Raw genomic sequence first — 18,660 nt, 5'->3', positions numbered from 1 at the left:
ATGAGTTGCTTAAGCTGGAACTGTCAAGGGCTTGGGTACCCCCAGACAGAAGATGAACTAGTTGCTTTAGTTAGCAACAAAAATCCCAAAATTGTTTTCTTAATGGAAACAAAACTTGAGAAAACATCTATGGAGAGAATAGGTCGTCGTATGCAGTTCCATAATATTTTTGTGGTTCCACGTATTAATAGAGGAGGTGGCCTTGCTTTGTTGTGGAGGGATGAGATTAGCTTGGATATTCAAACTTACTCTGATCATCACATTGATGCTTTTATTAACCATGGAGTTGATGACGCTTGGCGGTTTATGGGTTTCTATGGAGACCCTGACACCGCCAACCGGGAAGACTCTTGGTCCTTGCTTAAAGCTTTGAGCCAACGCAGCAGTTATCCGTGGGTGGTTCTAGGTGACTTTAATGAAATTCTTTTGGCTGAGGAGAAACAAGGGGGTTTGGATTGGCCTGAATGGCAAATGTTAAATTTCAGGGAGGCCTTGGATTTTTGCAGCTTGAAAGATTTGGGTTTCAATGGTTTTCCTTTCACTTGGTGTAATAGGAGACCTGGTAATCACAATATATGGGTTCGGCTTGATCGAGGAGTTGCCACAGTTGATTGGATTCTTCGCTTTCCCACTATCAGAGTCCACCATTTAGACTGCTTTCATTTAGACCATAAACCAGTCTTCCTTGGTTTGGACTCTGAAGTGAACAGGTTTTATAGAAAAGGTCGCCCTTTCCGATTTGAAGCTATGTGACTTAAGGATAGTTCCTGTGAGAAAGTTATCCAAATTGCTTGGAAGAATTCTGGGTGGTCCGGTTTGGTGGATAAGTTTAATCAGAATATTGTCTCTTGTCAGGAGGGTCTCAAGGAGTGGAACCGAAATACTTTTGGGCATGTCCTGATTACTTTACAGAAAAGTCTTAAAGAACTGAAGCAAGCTGAGGAATCTGATGGGTACCGAAACAATCCTGGGCATATTTTTGAACTCCAGAATAGGATTGAGAAGCTTAAGAGGAGGGAGGAGTGTATGTGGAGGCAGAGGTCAAGACTTGATTGGCTAAAAGAGGGTGATAAAAATACCAGGTTTTTTCATTGCAAAGCTAACCAAAGAAACAAAAGAAACTATATTGCAGGTTTGGAGGATGACACAGGTACTTGGCAAATGGAGGAAAGTCGAATGGGAAAGATCATTGAGAAGTATTTTGGCACCTTGTTCACCACTTTAGATCCTACAGGCTTTGATGATATTTTATGTGGAATCCAACCCTCGATCACGGATGAAATGAATGCAACCCTCACCCGTGAGTTCACTCCTGAGGAAGTCCACCAAGCATTGAAACAAATGGCACCCACCACTGCCCCTGGCCCTGATGGTATGTCCCCTATCTTCTACAAGTCTTTTTGGAAAATTGTGGGTGATGACGTGACCAAAATTGTTCTTAATGCTCTTAATTTGGGTGTGGTCCATGCTTAATGCCACTTTTATTTCCCTTATTCCAAAAATCAAAAACCCTAAACCGGTCTCTGATTTTAGACCGATTAGCCTCTGTAATGTAATTTACAAACTTATCTCAAAAGTGTTGGTTAATCGGCTTAAACATGTGTTGCCCAATATTGTTTCAGATTCTCAAAGTGCTTTCTTATCAGGGAGGTTGATTACGGATAATGTACTGGTGGCATTTGAAACTCTCCATTATCTAAAAAGAAAGACCCAAGGGAAACTAGGTTATATGGCCTTAAAACTTAACATGAGTAAGGCATATGATAGGGTGGAATGGATTTTTTTGGAGAAAGTTATAAGGCACTTAGGGTTTGTTGACAACTTGATTAAAATTATTATGTCTTATATGTCCATTGTTACTTATGTTGTCCTCTTGAATGGTCAACCCGTGGGTAACATCAAACCCACCAGAGTGTTAAGACAAGGTGAGCCCCTCTCTCCCTACCTCTTCCTTCTTTGTGCTCTTGGTCTCCAGGGTTTGTTAAAAAAAGCTGAAGTGCAGGGTAATATAAATGGGGTGTCGATTTGCCGTAATGGCCCTAAAGTATCCCATCTATTTTTTGCTGATGATAGTGTTCTATTTTGTCGAGCTAAGGAGGAGGAATGCCAAAATATTCTAGATTTGTTAGCAATATATGAAAAAGGGTCGGGGCAAAAAATCAATAGAGAGAAAACCAACATTTTCTTCAACTCTAATACTCTTCCACAGGTTCAGAGCAATATCCAGCAACTCCTTGGGGTACCGGCCATTCGGCAATATGAAAAATATTTAGGTTTGCCGGCCTTTGTTGGGAGAGCCAAGAAACAAAGTTTCATCTATCTGAAAGAGAGGGTTTGGAGGAAGTTGCAAGGGTGGAAGGAAAAAAATCTGTCTCATGCAGGTAGGGAAGTGTTGATAAAATCGGTGATTTAGGCCATCCCCACATATACTATGAGTTGCTTCAAACTTCCTAAGGGGTTGGTGAAGGAGTTGGAGATTTTTATTAGAAAATTTTGGTGGGGATATAATGAGGAGAGCCGAAAGGTTCATTGGGTGAATTGGAAGCGCTTATGCGAGGCTAAAGAAGTTGGTGGTTTGGGCTTCAAAGAGATTGAGAAGTTTAATGACTCATTATTAGCTAAACAAGTGTGGCGTATGATTAACAACCCAAATTCTCTTTGTCACAAGGTGTTCAAAGCAAGATTCTTCCCGGATTGCTCAATTCTAGATGCCAAAGACTCTGCCATTGGGTCATACGCTTGGAAGAGTATCCTAGGAGCTAGAGATGTGATCTGTAGGGGTATGGTGTGGAGGTTAGGGAATGGGAAAAATGTTAGAATAAAAGAAGACAAATGGCTTCCGACCAAAACCAATAGAGCTGTCATTTCACCCCTTACCTCAATTCAGGCCGATACAAGGGTGGGTTCTTTGATCAATAATGAACTAGGAATGTGGAAAACTGATGTGGTGGAGAGACTTTTTCTCCCCCATGAAGCCTCTGTGATATTGGGGATACCTTTGAGTTTGCGAATGCCTCCTGATGACATTACATGGGGTTTAACACCTAATGGTATTTTTTCTAATAAAAGTACCTACAAGATGTTGGTAGCCTTGGATAATAGTGGTGAGGTAGGTAGCTCTTCCCCTGATCCCCAGTTGAAATTTTGGAGAAGTTTATGGTCACTAAGGGTGCCGGACAAAGTGAAACATTTTGCTTGGCGTGCATGTAATAATGCCCTCCCTACCATGGTTAACCTTCAACACAAACATATCAGCTCATCCAACTGCTGTGAGCAATGCACAACCGAACCCGAGGACACTCTGCATGCATTGTGGGCGTGCAGCAAGCTAGAAGAAGTCTGGCACACTCTGCCTTGGACTCTTCCTGCTGCTCATGCCCCCCCAACGTCCTTTAACACTTTATTGGATTGTTTTTTGCAGGTGAAGGACAATTACAGAGAGGAGATCTTTATCATGACAGCATGGACAATCTGGAACCGCCGAAACGCCTTGAAATTTGGGCGCCCAACGATACCGGTGACCAACATCATCACAAGAGCTGCTTCTCTTCTTCAAGAGTTCATCGCAATCCAAGAAGTTCCAAACAAGGCACCACCTGTTACGGTATCGTCTCAATGGCTTCCTCCAGAGGCCCCATACTACAAAGCCAACTTCGACGCAACAGTTTTCAAAGAAAGCGCCTCAGCTAGAATTGGCGTGATCATCCGAGACAGCAGGGGCGAAGCAATTGGTGCTCTCTCAGCCCCAACACACATCTCTACCTCTGTAGCAGCAATGGAAGTGCTTGCTTGTCGAAGGGCGGTCCTCTTCGCCAAAGAAATTGGGCTCAGGCAAGTCATTTTCGAAGGTGATTCTGCAGTGGTCACCCAAGCTATCATTCATGGCATCTCAACGTCAGCAGAGTATGGAAATATCATAGATGATATCAGGAGTCTAGCTATTGATTTTGATTTTTGTCATTTCAATCATGTTAAACGCAACTGTAATGTAGTTGCTGATGCTCTCGCCAAGAAGGCCAAAACTCTTTCGGACCTTGTTGTTTGGCTTGAGGATGTTTCAGAGGACATTGCTCCTCTCCTTTTATTTGATGCTCCTTAATAATAGTTTTCTTCCTTGGTCCTCTTGGTCCGGGTTCTCAAAAAAAAAAAAAAAAAAAAAAAACTCTTTAAGGCATATTATCAAACAAAACAATGATTTGAACTTTGTGAGGACGGGGGGCAGGGGGGATTGGGGAAGGAGGGCAGTCAAACATGAACAATAATAAACAAATTCACGCAAACCCAAACTAGCATCTATTAAATAATGAATAAATTTTCAAAAAAACACAAAATAAGTTATTTCTTAATACCTTTCAACTAAATTATCTATCAAAATGGAACTTGACGTGTTTACTTGTCTTAAATTTAAAGATTATCTATAGTCAACTCTGTATTAAATTTAGTAGAATTTATCTTTCAATGTTAAATAAATTAAGAATTTGTGAGAAAATCATCTTCCATTGTTAGTAAGATATTTGTTTAGTATAATCTCACTGAATTAGCAAAATTAATCTTGATTAATTTGTTCACGTTTCAAGCAATGAAACATTGTTTATAAACATTGTTATAATCTTACCTTAGTACTTTTTAAAAATAAATCTTATTTTGTTTTAATGAGAAACTAATATATCACTCATTTACTAAATAAAATGTGGAGATTAAAACCTATTACCACTTGTCATTGTATATTTAAAATAAAATGGCATATCTAGTTAAAAAAGTATTAAAGGTAAATCAAACCTATAAACTTATATATGTTACTTGTTGGTAAGAGGAGGGGGGTTTTAAAAGGTGACACCGATATTATTCATTATAGGTTTATTTATTTTATTTATTTTTTATTTTTTAAAATTGTTACAACAATGCAATGTATTATGGAAACCTTTAACTATTTAGTATTTTCGAAGTTCAACAATGTTGTTACGTGATATTCATTTCTCTCACATGAATTGTGAATTCTACTAATAAAATTCACAATGGAATCTACTATTCATGTGAGAGGAATGAATATCATATTGCTATACTTCAAAAGTACTTAATAATTTTTTATACCTTAATGATTGATTTTTTATTTGTTCTCAAGCTTCATTAAGTACTTATTAATTTAATGGACAAATTCATATTAAAAAAAACTTAAAAATTTATTGAACTCAAAAACAATGATTTTATGAGAGGCCCATATTTCCGCTTGTAAATGATCCAAGTAAAATGATAGGTATAAGTGCATAACAACCATGGAAGGCACTAAAGAAATCCTTGTACTACTAAAGAAACAAGCTAGAACGCAACTATTGACTCATCAACTAATATATTTCTTTTTTTGATACAAGATAGAAATTTTACTCTACCCTAATCTAAGTGTATATGTGTGTGAAGCTTCTTCATGGAGACTTGAATCCTGGCCTTTGCCCCCACCCCCACACTCCACAAGCACTTATACTTGTGGAGTGACCATCGCATTAAGGGTGCGAGGTGGTCAACTAATACATTTCTAAAAGTTGAAAACTAAGTGGTAGGGGTTTTGTGAAATCTTCTAAGAAATTAATGGGTAAATGGATTGGAGTTGGTTTAATGTATTTCACAAAATAACCTAATCATTTTTTATTAGGACCTGCATAGAAGTATGTTACTTACGTGAGTAAAACTAAAGCAACAACAGTATTTATATTATTTGTCGGAACGGATAATTCCACATGAGGTAATTGTATGATTTGCCATACGTATTTTAATTCACATTACCTTTTTCTTTAAAAAAAAAATCTCATTACTAATTTTATAATTTCACCATGGCTTTTAAATTGAGCTGGCTTCTCAAAGTTGGTGATCGAAGGAGACAATGCAAATGTGATGAAGGCAATCTCTTGCTCCGTAGAGAACAACTCTTTGCTGGGACACATTTTTGAGGATATTCAGTTTTAGAGCAGTGATGAGCTCTCCTTATTTCTTTCGATCTACGTATGTAGTCTCGCACCTATCATATATAATATTATTCAGTTTTTCCTTTTTGTTTGGCATTTGAAAAGTCAAATCACTCCATAATTTGGCAAAAAATAATGTATGTCTCATTCCCTTATATCATTCAAGCATAACAAATTGCTCCATTGTCAGGGATTTTCATATAAATGTGCATTTAAGCATTGCCGAATTACCATTTGGAATTCATGTTTAGAGTATTATTATGTATTGCAAGCAAACATTTGGCAACTTTAACTTGACAAAGAATAATTTGTGCAGTTTTACCATGGTGTGGACAAGAAGGCATTTCCGTTCAACCCTTTTGGAAGCAAATGAAATGGAGGACTTTCTAATTAGCATATTGTAAATACAAACGTTTGTATATATATATATATATATATATATTATTGTTTGTTGNTCCCTGGTCCTCTTGGTTCGGGTTCTCTAAAAAAAAAAAAAACAATTCGATAATTTATATTGAAAAGAAATTTGTTATGAGTTTCACCAAGGAGATAATATGATAAAGTTTTTTATATTAAAAATCATCATTAGACATAATTAGTTGAACACTACTTTGATTGAAGATGTGCTAAGTTCTCTATTTACATATTTATTTTGTATATGTCTATAGCAAGTTAGATATTTTAGTATACTTATTAGCGTTTAGGAAGTTGGTAAGTTCTATCTAATATATATATATATATATGAGATTAAATTTTATAAAGATGGGGTGTAAAACTTGTGTTTTACACCATTCAATAAGTTATTGTCACGTCAGCATTTATTTAAAGTTCAATACATCCTACCACACCTAATAACATCTTAATAAATTCTCAATTTGGTTGGATTTATATATGGGTATTAGAATTGATTGATTGTAATTGTGTTTATTTTTAAATATGTGATAAGATGATGTGATATGTTGGGATTAGAGGGGTAAAACATGGGTTTTACACCACGTTCTTATAGAATTTAATATATATATATATATATATTGTATAGATATTTATACTAGAGTTAATAATTTATTTTTATAAATTTTGAGTTTTGTTAGTATTAGAAATTAAAATTTATATATTATTTTTACACAAAAATATATGTGGTTTAAGTTTTTCTTGACTAGAAATATATGAATAGACATATAATAATAATAATAATAATAATTATTATTATTATTATTATTATTATAAGGAGAATTCTAATTGAAAAATATTTAAAAGGAGAATTGAAAAAAGGGGGAAAATTAATATTCTATTTTAAATGTTTTGAAGGAGAGATGAAAATTGGATATAAAAAAGTATTTGATATTATATTTCTAGTATATCCTTATATTGAATTATTTTAATAAATTTGAAATGATAAAAAAAAAATTTAAAATCATTGGATTAAAATGATAGGCCAAATAAAAATAATAATCAACTCTCTCTTAGTCTTTTTTTTTTTTTTTCCAATTCCTTCTTTTCCTCTTTTCACTTCCAAGTTTAAACAAATGACAATATCAATCTATTTTCCATTTCAAACCATTATTTTCATCTCTCTCTCTCACAAATGCACTTTTAATTATCTGTATGTATTAAGAGGATTCAGAAAGTTAGTTATTTTTTTTTTCTTGTAAAAAATACTCCTAAATTAATTAACCAACAACTTAAAAATGTGGTTAAAATAGTAAATTGGCAAAAAAAAAATTAGTTATTATTTTTTTACTATCAAAAATACTCCTACCTAAAACTTAAAAATGGGGTTAAAATAGTGTGAGAGTGCCTTTTTCTTCTCACATTAGTGGCCCAAGGATCCTGGGCCAAATAAATATTTTTTGGTGGACTGAGCTCGGTTCACCGCAGCTAAAAGGGCTGTTTAAGAACCGAGTGGTACACAAAACAAACTTCCTACAATACAAATAACTAACAAGCAAAAATATCTGTATTGAATGACATTTTAACAGCAAAAGAATGCACAACAAATGAAATACAATGTAAAAAAAGGTTAGGGATTCTTGAATTAGTGAGGTGCATTTTATTAATTTTCTTTGGTTATTATGATAATGCTCACTAAGACGTGATACAAGGTTCAACTAAGTTCAAAAATTATAGACTTTGATAGCTATTTAAGCTTCCAAGACTTGCAAAGTTTGAATTTGTTGAATCTGAGTATGTGCTATAGTGGCTGTCTCTGGGATACCGAGAGTGGCTCTTCTGTTTTCTTTTAATTTGACAGAGCTCTTTCTATAATTCTATGAGACTCCAGGAAATGACCATGAATGCCTCAATGATCCAATAAAAAATGAATCTCTATCTGAATCTGAATGCCCCTTTCAGCATGGACCCCCTCCTCCATTTATAGCACAGATCGGGCTCCGGGGTACTAGTGATTTCTCCCTTTTGCCCTTTAGAGTTTGTGTCGTGCCAGTTTTGCTCAGGGCTATGCCGTTTCCCTTTTTCCTCAGAGCTTCTTACTTTTGGTGTGACCAAATGAAAGTCCCTTTTCTGGTTTTCTACTTCCAGCTTCTTCGTTAGCTGATCATCAGCTATTTGGCCTTTTTCACCTCTTCATCTTTTTTAGTTGTACTCTTCCTTGTCATTTTCTCAAAATAGTTGGAATCACGGTTCATGCGTTTTTTGCTTCGTACTTCCTAGTCCCACTACATGTCTGGAGTATGAGACCCGCATGCTTTTGCCTTTGATCCCTTTTTTGTTTCAATCTTCCTTCGCACGCCCCAGGGATCCCCGGACTCTGGTGACTTCTGGGATCTCGACCCAGTTCTTCTTACTGGACTTCCTTTGGTTTATTGGCCCTGGCCGGTTTGGCCCTTTCTCTTGCTTTATGTCTTTTAAACTTTGTTCTTTCATGGGTCTTTGGATCTCAATCCTTTGGGCCTCTTGCCCTTTTCTTCTTTCTTTTCTTTTTTTCTTCATTGTGTGAGCCCAACCCTCCTTTTCTCTCATTTTTTTCTCTTAGTTTTATTATTTATTTATTTTGTGAAATGAGCCCAACGTTTTATTNATTCAAAAGAACACCACAAACAAGCGCTATGGCTTGTGCCTATCAGTCCAAGCCTTCGTTTCATGGACTAGACCTAGCTCAGAAAATCTTCAATAAAAACTGTAACACTTTTATATTAGATCAGATTATAATTTGAATCAAACACATTTATTTTCCACATAGCATTAGAGGAGTGGTGGGGAGGGAGTGAGGGACCACTCCATTTTTATTTTTGGGATATTTGAAAATTTTTAAATTTTATAAGGTCAGGTATTATATTGTTAAACCCAACTTCAAAATTACACACACGCGCGACATAAAAAAAAAAAAATATATATATATATATATATTTAGGGGACTATTGCATTCATCGATCTCTTCTTGGGTCTGACTCTGTCTATGTAGGATGTAGCTAAGCAATCAATTTAAGCTAGGTTGATTTGAAACTTGTAATAATTCTAATTAGTTCAATGAATAAAATTTTATTGAAATTCTAATTTTCATATATATATATATATATACACACGGACACATTTTTTTGATCTTTTTATTTTTTATTTTTTATAAAAATAAAATAAGCAAAAGAAAAGAAAATATATTTTAAGTTCACCGACAAGCATAAGTAAACTTGACAGTCTTGACTCACTCGTACATGTTTGCTAAAGTCAAAAAGGGAAAAAAAATTTAAATTTAGTGAAGGTTAATTATTACTTTGATCCCTAACATTTGCCTTCTGTGTTAAAATAGTTTCTAATGTTTCAAATATGCCAGTTTTATCCATAATATTTGAAAGATGCAACGTTTATAATAATTTTACAATATTTTTACAACAAATCACAGGTGATTAATTATTATTGGTTTAAATTTGAAACTAACACTAAGATTACTTTTTTGTCCAAACAATAATAACTAGTAACAACCTGCCACTTAGAATTTATTGTAAAAATATTGTAGACATATCATTTCTCATAATATTTTGATGTTGTATCATAATTGTCACCCCCATTAAGTGGTAGATAAAAGAGACTACTATGACTACAATGATATTAAAATATTTAATTTTGATGCTATTTGGGGTTTCTTATAGACTGCAACTTAGTCAATTATTAAAACTTAACTTAATTATAGAATAACACATAAGCTCACAATTAATTTTTGATCTTTTTATCTTTCTAAATTAGAGATTGATTTTGATTCATCCTCTTATGATATAATTTTCTTAGTTTACTTTGTAATTAGTTTCATATTTACAATAGAAATAATTTTTTTGAGCCAATATATATGTTAAAAAGCCTATTTATGTGCATCTTAGTAAAATTTTTTTTTGACTACTTGATAGTTACAACTTATAATAGAAATGTGAGATTTAAACTCTGGATATCTTCATTGAAAATATTAGGATATACCAACTAATTAATTTACAAGTCTCTTGGTATACACATCTTAGTATTTGTTTATAATATACTAGTTTTTGAGCACGCACTTAGGGCTCTTTTATTTTTTAGATAAAGATTAATAATTTGCATTTATTATAATTTTGGATTTCTACTTTTTCCAATCACTCAAAAAAAATTTTCCCGGCCTCTTAAGAAAGATCCCAAATTAAATATTGAGACAATAGAAGTCCAACCTAATTAAAACTCTAAAATACAAATGTTATGAGTGCATAGAATAACATTAACAACCAATGTTCCTAATAATGGAAAGCTTTGATTTTTGTAGATCAGTCTTCCATGGAGTAGATTATATATAATTAAGTGAATTTCAGTAATGTTAAATTAGTTATAATTTAGTGATTTACCCACCTATAGTCAAACCTATAATCAACTTGCCACCTGTAGTTCAAAAATGATATTTTACTCACGTAAGGTTAGCTTAAAGCTCTGTTACCCACCTCATCACTGAATTGTTAAAAAAAAAAATCATAGAAATCAAGATCCAAAAGTTAGGGTTTTGTAATAATTCAGAACAACTTTGTTCAACAATCCATCTCACATATATATTCAACACCTTTTGTAATCAAGATCAAAAAGCCAAGGTGACCATAAGCTTCATCATGGAAAGGAAACCGACACACACGAGTATAGTTAGAACCGAGGAAAGTGTGTAGTGGAAATGAAAATCTCTCTCTCTTTTTCTAGGGAGAGAGAGCTACTTAAACTTACCCACGCCTATTGGCTGTCGTGTAAACCAAAATAATGTGGTATTGTTCTGTTAGTCTGGCTTAGTGTGGTGGTATATGCAATATCCTATGAAATAAATTTAATTTTTTTCTCTAAATCTTTTGCATAGTTGTTGGTATCTTCTCCCAATATTTGTTGCAATATCCTACATTGCAAGATCTTTCCATGGACACCAAGAGCAGCCAAATTGGAGTCTGGCAAGGCTTTCAAATTAGTGTGCAAAATTAGAACTTTTTTTTTTTTTTTTTGTTGAGATAATATAGACAGTAGACACAAGGGATAAGAAATGAGGGAATGGGAAGACAAAACTTACAACACTTGAGAATAATAAAAACCGAAATCAGAGCTAGAAAAGAAATGCAATTTTTTTCGTGTCTAAGAGTTGAAGCTTCAATCTTCTATACTCTTGGACATCAAACCTTGTCTCTATATGTTTTTGTTACGTTTATTTAAATATCTCTGTGTTCACTATATGTTTTTGTTATGTTAATATTGTTTATCACGTTCTATGTTATATCCATGCTAGACACCATGTTCTACCATGGGCAAAGCTAGAAGCTTTGAACAAAAAAATGCATTTGAACTTAAAAAGTCTCCATTTTTCTTATCAAAACTCTTTCCTTTGATTAAAAGCTTCTAGCTTTAAGTTTTATTTAAAACCTGGGATATGAAAGGAGCATTTTTTATGTCTAGAAGCATTAAACCCCATGAAAGTTTAAGTTCTTTCCATTAAAAATGTCTCTTTGATATGGAAACTTCAATCTTTGTTCTTGATTGATGACAATGGTATCATTGAATGGGAAGCTTGCATTTTTATTCCACCTCTTGCTTGGTTATTCTTCCATGTTCATGAAAGGTTGCACTTTTGCTTTGTTTTTTCCTTATATGCATGAAAGGTTGCACCTTTGGTAATTACTTCACTGATTATCTGATCATATTACTTACCACAAAGGGATTAACTTCCTTAATTGCATAATGTTTGGGCTCTCGGCATGAAATAAAGAGTCAATTAGTACCCATGCCAAATTAACATTTACCCCTCTTTACCAGTAATTAATTCTATATCGATTCATAAATAATGAAGTAAAACACTATTTTAGAGTCCATCACACATTTTAATTACAAATAATACAACAGTGTCAACGAAAAGAACAAACAAATTTAACAAGCATTCATATATCTTTTAAAGTTTGAATATACATGATGGGGTAACATCTTATTCGTCATAAGTTTGATCTGGGCCCGCAAACTATCAAACTGGTGAGAATTAAATTATCAAGAACATGAGCTAGAAATTATCCTAATTAGAAGGTTGTTGAGGTTCAAAATTAATCACAGCCCAAGGCCCAAAGAAATAACATATTGGGATAACTTCATGGGAAATGAAACTGGAAAAAAATAAAAGAGTTGGGCTCACATAGTGAAGAAAAGAAGAAAAGAAAGAAGAAAAGGGTGAAAAAAATCCAAGGAAATGGGATCCAAAGACCCATGAAGAAACAAGCCTTAAAATCCATGAAGCAAAGGAAAGGCCTAGCCGGCCAAGAGCATTAAGCCAAAAGAAGCCCAATGGGGAGAACTGGGTCGGGATCCCGGAGATTACCAAAGCCCGAGGATCCTTGGGACGCACGACATGCTCTAAGTAAGATTGAAACGGCTCAAAGGAAATAGCATAAAAGACGAAGGACAAAACAGGTCTCAAGCGCCCAGCCATGCAGTGAGGGATCAGAAAGTATAAAGCAAACATTTATGAACAAAGGAGCTGTACCTCAAGGAACCAAGAATGAGAAAACCATAAGTAGAAGTGGCTGGGGAGGAACTTTCAACCCAGCAGTAAAAGATTTCGACTGTTTGGGAAAATGACAAGAGTGGAGGGCAGCTAAAAGCTGAAAAGGTGAAGAGGGCCAAAATAGCTAGAATTAGGAACTTTAAGGGATCTTGGAATAGAAAGTTAGCTAAGGGCTTTCAACTTGGTCGGACCAAAAGGAAGAAATTATGAGAAAGAAGGAAAGGACCAGCCTCTGGGTAACTGACACAGCACGAGCTCTGAGGGGTAAAAGAGAGAAATAATTGGTACCCTGGAGCCCTAGAGTCGCACTATAAAAAGGAAGAGAAAACCCATGCTGAGGGACATTCATTTCATCATCATTTTGATTTGAGAAAAGACATCATAACAGAGCCATAGAAAGAACTCTGTAAAACTCAAGGAAAAATAGAGGATTGCCTCCCGGTATCCTAGAAAATAGTCACTATAGCACATACTTGGATTCGAAAGGATTCAAACTTTGCAAGTCTTAGAGGCTTGAATAGCCATCAAAGTTTGAAATTTTTGAGTTAATTTGAACCTTATATCACGTCTTAGTGAGCACACTGTAATCATAATCAAAGAAAATTAATAAAATGCCTCTCATTAATCCAAGGATCCCTAACTCCTGTTTTACTGTATTTTTATTACTGTGCATTTCTTTGCTATTTAAGCTGTCATTCAATACAAATATTCTCGTTTGCTAGTTTATTTGTGTTCTAGAAAACCTGCCCTATGCATCACTTGGTTCTTAAACAGCCCTTTAACTGCGCTGAACCAAGCTCAGTTCACCAACAATAATTATTTAGCTCAAGATCCTTGGGCCGCTGTGCTGAAGAAAAAAAGACACTCTCACAAAGGTCAAATATTTTTTGGTCAAAGATGAGTTGACCAATGGGTTTTATCATTGGGGTGAAATTAGGACTTAATTTAGCCGTCAATCAACAAGTGCATTTTGACCTTAAACATGAAAAATTAGGTAATTTAATGTTGACTTGTACATCGCACAATAATTACATTAATATAAATATATATATATATATATGTTTTTTTTTTTTGGTGGGTCACCACATTTAAAACATGCATACAATAAGCAATAAGCATACAGTACATGTTTGATAAAAAATAAATAAATAAATAAAAATAAGCATATACTACATGTTATAAACTATATGGTTACTATTATTTTGGCAGAAACAACTCGGATGTGTACTTTAAATTCAGACATCTAAGATTTTGTCCGCACTATACAAGACAAGACAAAAGCTCCATTGCCTTTTTTTTTTTTTTTTTTCCTTTGTACATTAACGCACAGAGAGAAAGAGAAGATCATCTTCTTCTTCTTCTTCTTCACCAGTTGATATCTTGCTGAGAGTATGATCACACTCTTTCTCTTTATTTGAAGTGGTTGTTTGTGTTTTAAACTCCACTCTATATACTCTATTTGCTTGCTTTACATTTTATATAAGAATGTGATTTGTGACAAAGTTTTCAATTTTACATATATTTGGCATTTCTACGCTTGGAATTTTCTGGATTGTTCCATATCAAAGGACAATAATAATGCCTTTTTCTTTTTCTTTTTTCCTATATGCTCTCACTAAATCGTTTTACTCTTTTTTTTTTCTTTCTTTCTTTTTTGGTTTTTCAACAACTTTTACTGTTTTAAAGAGTTACGGTTAATCTAAAACTAATCTGCTTGGAAGCTTGCTATAATTAGTGGTTAGAGATTTTTTTTTTTTTGGGCTTTGAATCCTCCAATTAACTATACATTACTGCACGGACTGTAATTGATCAAACATATATAGTGTGATTCTGAAAATAAATTTTCACTCTTTTTCTTAATTGATGCTCAATGCCCTAAATAATAAATTCACTTTCAGGTTAATTTTTGAAGTGGTCTTCTGTTTGCTTACATGCTTTTAATAATGTGAACTGTAATTATTGAGACCCATGTTTTCAATTTTACTTGTTGCAAATGCTATTAGGATGTTAGCTATTTTTGCTTCTCATATATAACTCTGCTAAAATTTTCTTTAAATTGTTATTCTAGATCAGAATTACCAATGTTAGGTATTTAGTTTTTCTTTTTTGCTTGCTGTAATCTTTATTTAAAATGGTCTCACTTTAAAATCCTTATGCCATATTTGATACTCTTGTAGTATTGTTTGTGCAGGTATAGTTCTTTATCTTGGTTTTATATCTTTATGTAATCACTGTGATTGCATGCTGGATCAAAGGTGTCAAAATATTTTTCCTTACAACTATCTATATGCTGTGGTACCGGCCTCTCAATCATGCTATGGCCTATGAGGTTGGTATTTCTTGATGTAGAGAAACAGGAGGATTTCTTGTAGGCTGTCTAAGTTGTAGAGAAAGAAGGATTTCAGTCCTTTCTTCTTTGTTGGGGACGGAGATGCCATTTATTCTAAGGACTAGTGGCAATATTGCTTTGTCTTGATGCTGTTGTTTTTAATTTGATTTTCATTTAGTACAAAGTTCAGCATTATCAACATTTTCCATCTCTGTGTTTCCTGTGTGCATCTCAGTGTTTTTGTGCACGTGTGCCTTTGTATGTTTATGTATATTGCATATCTAGTGGTTTGAGCTGGGAACTATTTGTCATGTGGCGTGCAGTCTGTCAATTGAAACGTGTCAAACATGATAGATTGTTGGGAGTTAAGGCCATTGATTGCTTGGATTGGTGTGAGGTAAGGTTTTCCTTCTTTTTTTTTTTTTTTTTTCGTTTTGTATATATGATAACCAGCCTTCCCTTTTGACATTTAATTGTATAGCATGGATTGGTGTGAGGTAAGGTTTTCCTTCTTTTTTTTTTTTTTTTTTCGTTTTGTATATATGATAACCAGCCTTCCCTTTTGACATTTAATTGTATAGCATTAATGTATTGATGTTTTTGTTTAATTTATTGTAATTTATCATTTTTAGTGAAGATTATCTTTGAAATTTCTTGAAATAAGAGGTTTTGTTTTTAGGAATTTCAAATTATTTCATTATCAGGAGGATTCCTTTTAGTGCTGTAAACAGTAATTCAATTTCCAACATATTGGTGTCTACTGATAATATTTTTTTGATTGTGGGAGAAATAGGATAGAGTAATTTGGTTATCTTACTCAATCCAAGTAAGGAAAAAAGGGAGATACTGTCTTGCAACTTGTCCATTAGTGTTCCAGGCCATTTACAGAAAGTAGGTGCTTTAAATACTTCTCACTTCAAGTTAGCAGCTGCATGTACTCCCTCCAATTGATTTTAAGGGGAGATGGCTGTCTTGAGTCTTCTTATCCTTACCTTCAGTTTCAAATTGGTATTGCTTTTACTTTCTAGCTTTAAAATGTTTTTGGCTTTCTTTGTTAGATTTCCCACCTTTCTACTCGGGCATAATGAGAAGAAATGCAAATATTCCTTGATGGTTTTGCTTTGTGATAATAACTATTGTATTGAATTGTAGACTAATATCAATATTCACGAGTTTTTTACTGGGTATACTAAAGGTCATTTTGATTGTCATTCATGGCCCTTGATACTGAAACTAAAAGATTGGCTTTCATCTACTCTATTTGAGGGGAAATTGCCATGTCATGGAGATCAGTTTATCTGTTGCTTGCCATTCAAGGAATATACACATCCACACATGGGTGTTTTAAACATTGCTGTCCAATTTCCCTATGAATCTCTCAAGCTAGATATGGGTCCCAAGACTTATGTTGCGTATGGAGTTGCTCAAAGCTTGGCCGTGGAGACTCTGTCACTAAGCTTCATTGCAACATGTCTGATTTGGTATGGTTGGTCATGTTGAAACTCCTGCTAATCACTTTGTTTCGTTTGTCAAAGGAAAACTTCTGTCTGATTAAGGTACAGCATGAAAATGTGTATTTGAGGCTGTATAGGTTAACGGAAGTGTATGTGAGGGCCAGATTAGTTGAGTAAGGGTTGGCATTTGGTAATTGACCAAATTTATGTCACGCATCTTTTACACTATGCTTGGTTGGGGGATGGAAAATAGGGGAGAGAAAAGTGGTGAGAAAAGAGTTTTTTTTTGTTGTTTTGTTGAGAGAGGGAAGGGGGGTGGATTTTGGTGGGGCTTGGATGTTTTATCCTTGGGCCCACCAAAAAAAATCCCCCAAATTGGGCAGAAAAAAAGGGAGAAAGAGGAGTGTTAGTGTGAAATGACATGTGTACCTGCTGTGTGGTGCCTCTTTTTACTTGCTTGTCTTAATTTTTTATTCTCATTGTTTGTCTTATTTGTTTTTGCTGCCACTTGCTTGAATGTATAAGTAAAAATAACACAGTTTCTTATGTTTTCTTTTTTTTTTTTGGTAGATTTTTTATTAAAAAAAAGAAGGCAGAAAATATTTTGCTGCTTATATTTTATAATTGATAACATTATGTATGGAAGCTTGTGTCTCATGCCTTCAATTTCAAATTTTGGAGTTCATTGTGATGTATGAAATTGATTTCTGTTTATATATTTGTTTCCATATTAATATAAATAAAGTTAATGATATTTTTTTTCTTTTCTATTCAGTCATGCATAAAGGTTGCACTCAACTTTGTCTCACCTGAAAATGTTGGTGTGTGCATCTGTTTAACGGAGGAATTACATACACTTCCCCATAATCATAGGGCTAAGGTGGGCAAGTTGGAGGTATTTAATTGAATCCATCTTGTTGATATGACCTTAAGGGTTTATAAGATTTTTTTTTTCTTCCTGTTATCAGCATGTTTCCACTTGTGCTTCTTGTGCTTAATACTGTGAACTATGCTGCTGTTCATCGTTAGCTTATTTGTTTCACCTTAGACCTTTTCATACCTGCACCTCAGTGATTGCTGGTGACAATGTGAGCTTTCTTTGTAGTGGCATCATCATGGTTTTGTTTCTAGGAATTTTCAAATTATTTTATTATCAGGAAGATTCCTTTTAGTTCTGTAAACAGTAATTCAATTTCCAACATATTGGTGCTTTTGAATTCGAAAGAGTTTCAGTAGTGATAGCATAAAAACAAATGTGACATTTTTGTGTGCTGATGGGTGTTGAAAATTGCTTTGTTTCCAATTGCAGGACAGAGAGTGCCTTGAAGTTCAGTTGGTTTTTCTTGTTTTATCTGGTATGTGATATATAATTCTGTCTTAGCCATGCTTCTCATGAATAGGTCTATTGATCAATCTGGCACAATGCAGCTTTATATCGGTTTTTGTATTTTTGCCGCTATTGCCGCAACCCCCCCCCCCCCAAAATCATCTTTCATGGGAAGTCATTGACTTCAGTTCTTGTTTCTTGAACTATTGAAGTGGCTGGTTGTCATTAATAAAGCTTACAAATATATTTGCCATGTAGTATGTTTTGAAAGAGCATTGAGTGAATAAGAAAATAATTCAAGCACTTTAGTTGTTGTCTCACACATGTTAGTGAACGGTGAACATATGTGAATTTGTAGTCAAAAGGTATAATGGTATAATTTTGTTTAATGTTAAATAAGAAAAAGTAAATAAGTAGTCAACTTGTTCTTGCTGAGAAATGAGAATAAGATCCTTTACACTGACTATTAGGTAAGGCAAATAGTATGGGAACAGGATTCTGCTATGGCATTTTAAGGGACTTGGTCATCTTTCTTTGTATAGGGAATTGGATTATTTTGTTGAAGTTGCTTTCATCAGATTATTGATTTATATAAAGCACGCTGAGAC

General features: G+C 34.2%; 1 protein-coding gene across 1 annotated transcript; it reads left to right on the top strand.

Annotated features, from left to right (window-relative positions):
• LOC112024634 (uncharacterized) lies at positions 1 to 1,473 on the top strand. Its single transcript, XM_024057247.1, has 3 exons — positions 1 to 562; positions 711 to 769; positions 856 to 1,473. The coding sequence occupies exons 1-3, from the start codon at positions 1 to 3 to the stop codon at positions 1,471 to 1,473; spliced, it is 1,239 nt and encodes a 412-aa protein (XP_023913015.1).
• The last annotated feature ends 17,187 nt before the right edge of the window (positions 1,474 to 18,660 follow it).

The sequence above is a fragment of the Quercus suber genome, unplaced genomic scaffold, assembly GCF_002906115.3.
Source record: "Quercus suber isolate HL8 unplaced genomic scaffold, Cork oak 2.0 scaffold_267, whole genome shotgun sequence".
NCBI classification, from domain to species: domain Eukaryota; kingdom Viridiplantae; phylum Streptophyta; class Magnoliopsida; order Fagales; family Fagaceae; genus Quercus; species Quercus suber.
This window is presented reverse-complemented; position numbering and strand designations above follow the sequence as displayed.

What these genes read in the sequence shown, in the direction of transcription:
- LOC112024634 (XM_024057247.1), top strand. Translation starts at nt 1, where the DNA reads ATGAGTTGCTTAAGCTGGAACTGTCAAGGGCTTGGGTACCCCCAGACA. An exon ending in TTGGTGTAATAGGAGACCTG is followed by an intron (nt 563 to 710) that starts GTAATCACAATA and finishes TGAAGTGAACAG; the next exon opens with GTTTTATAGAAAAGGTCGCC. An exon ending in GTGACTTAAGGATAGTTCCT is followed by an intron (nt 770 to 855) that starts GTGAGAAAGTTA and finishes GTCTCTTGTCAG; the next exon opens with GAGGGTCTCAAGGAGTGGAA.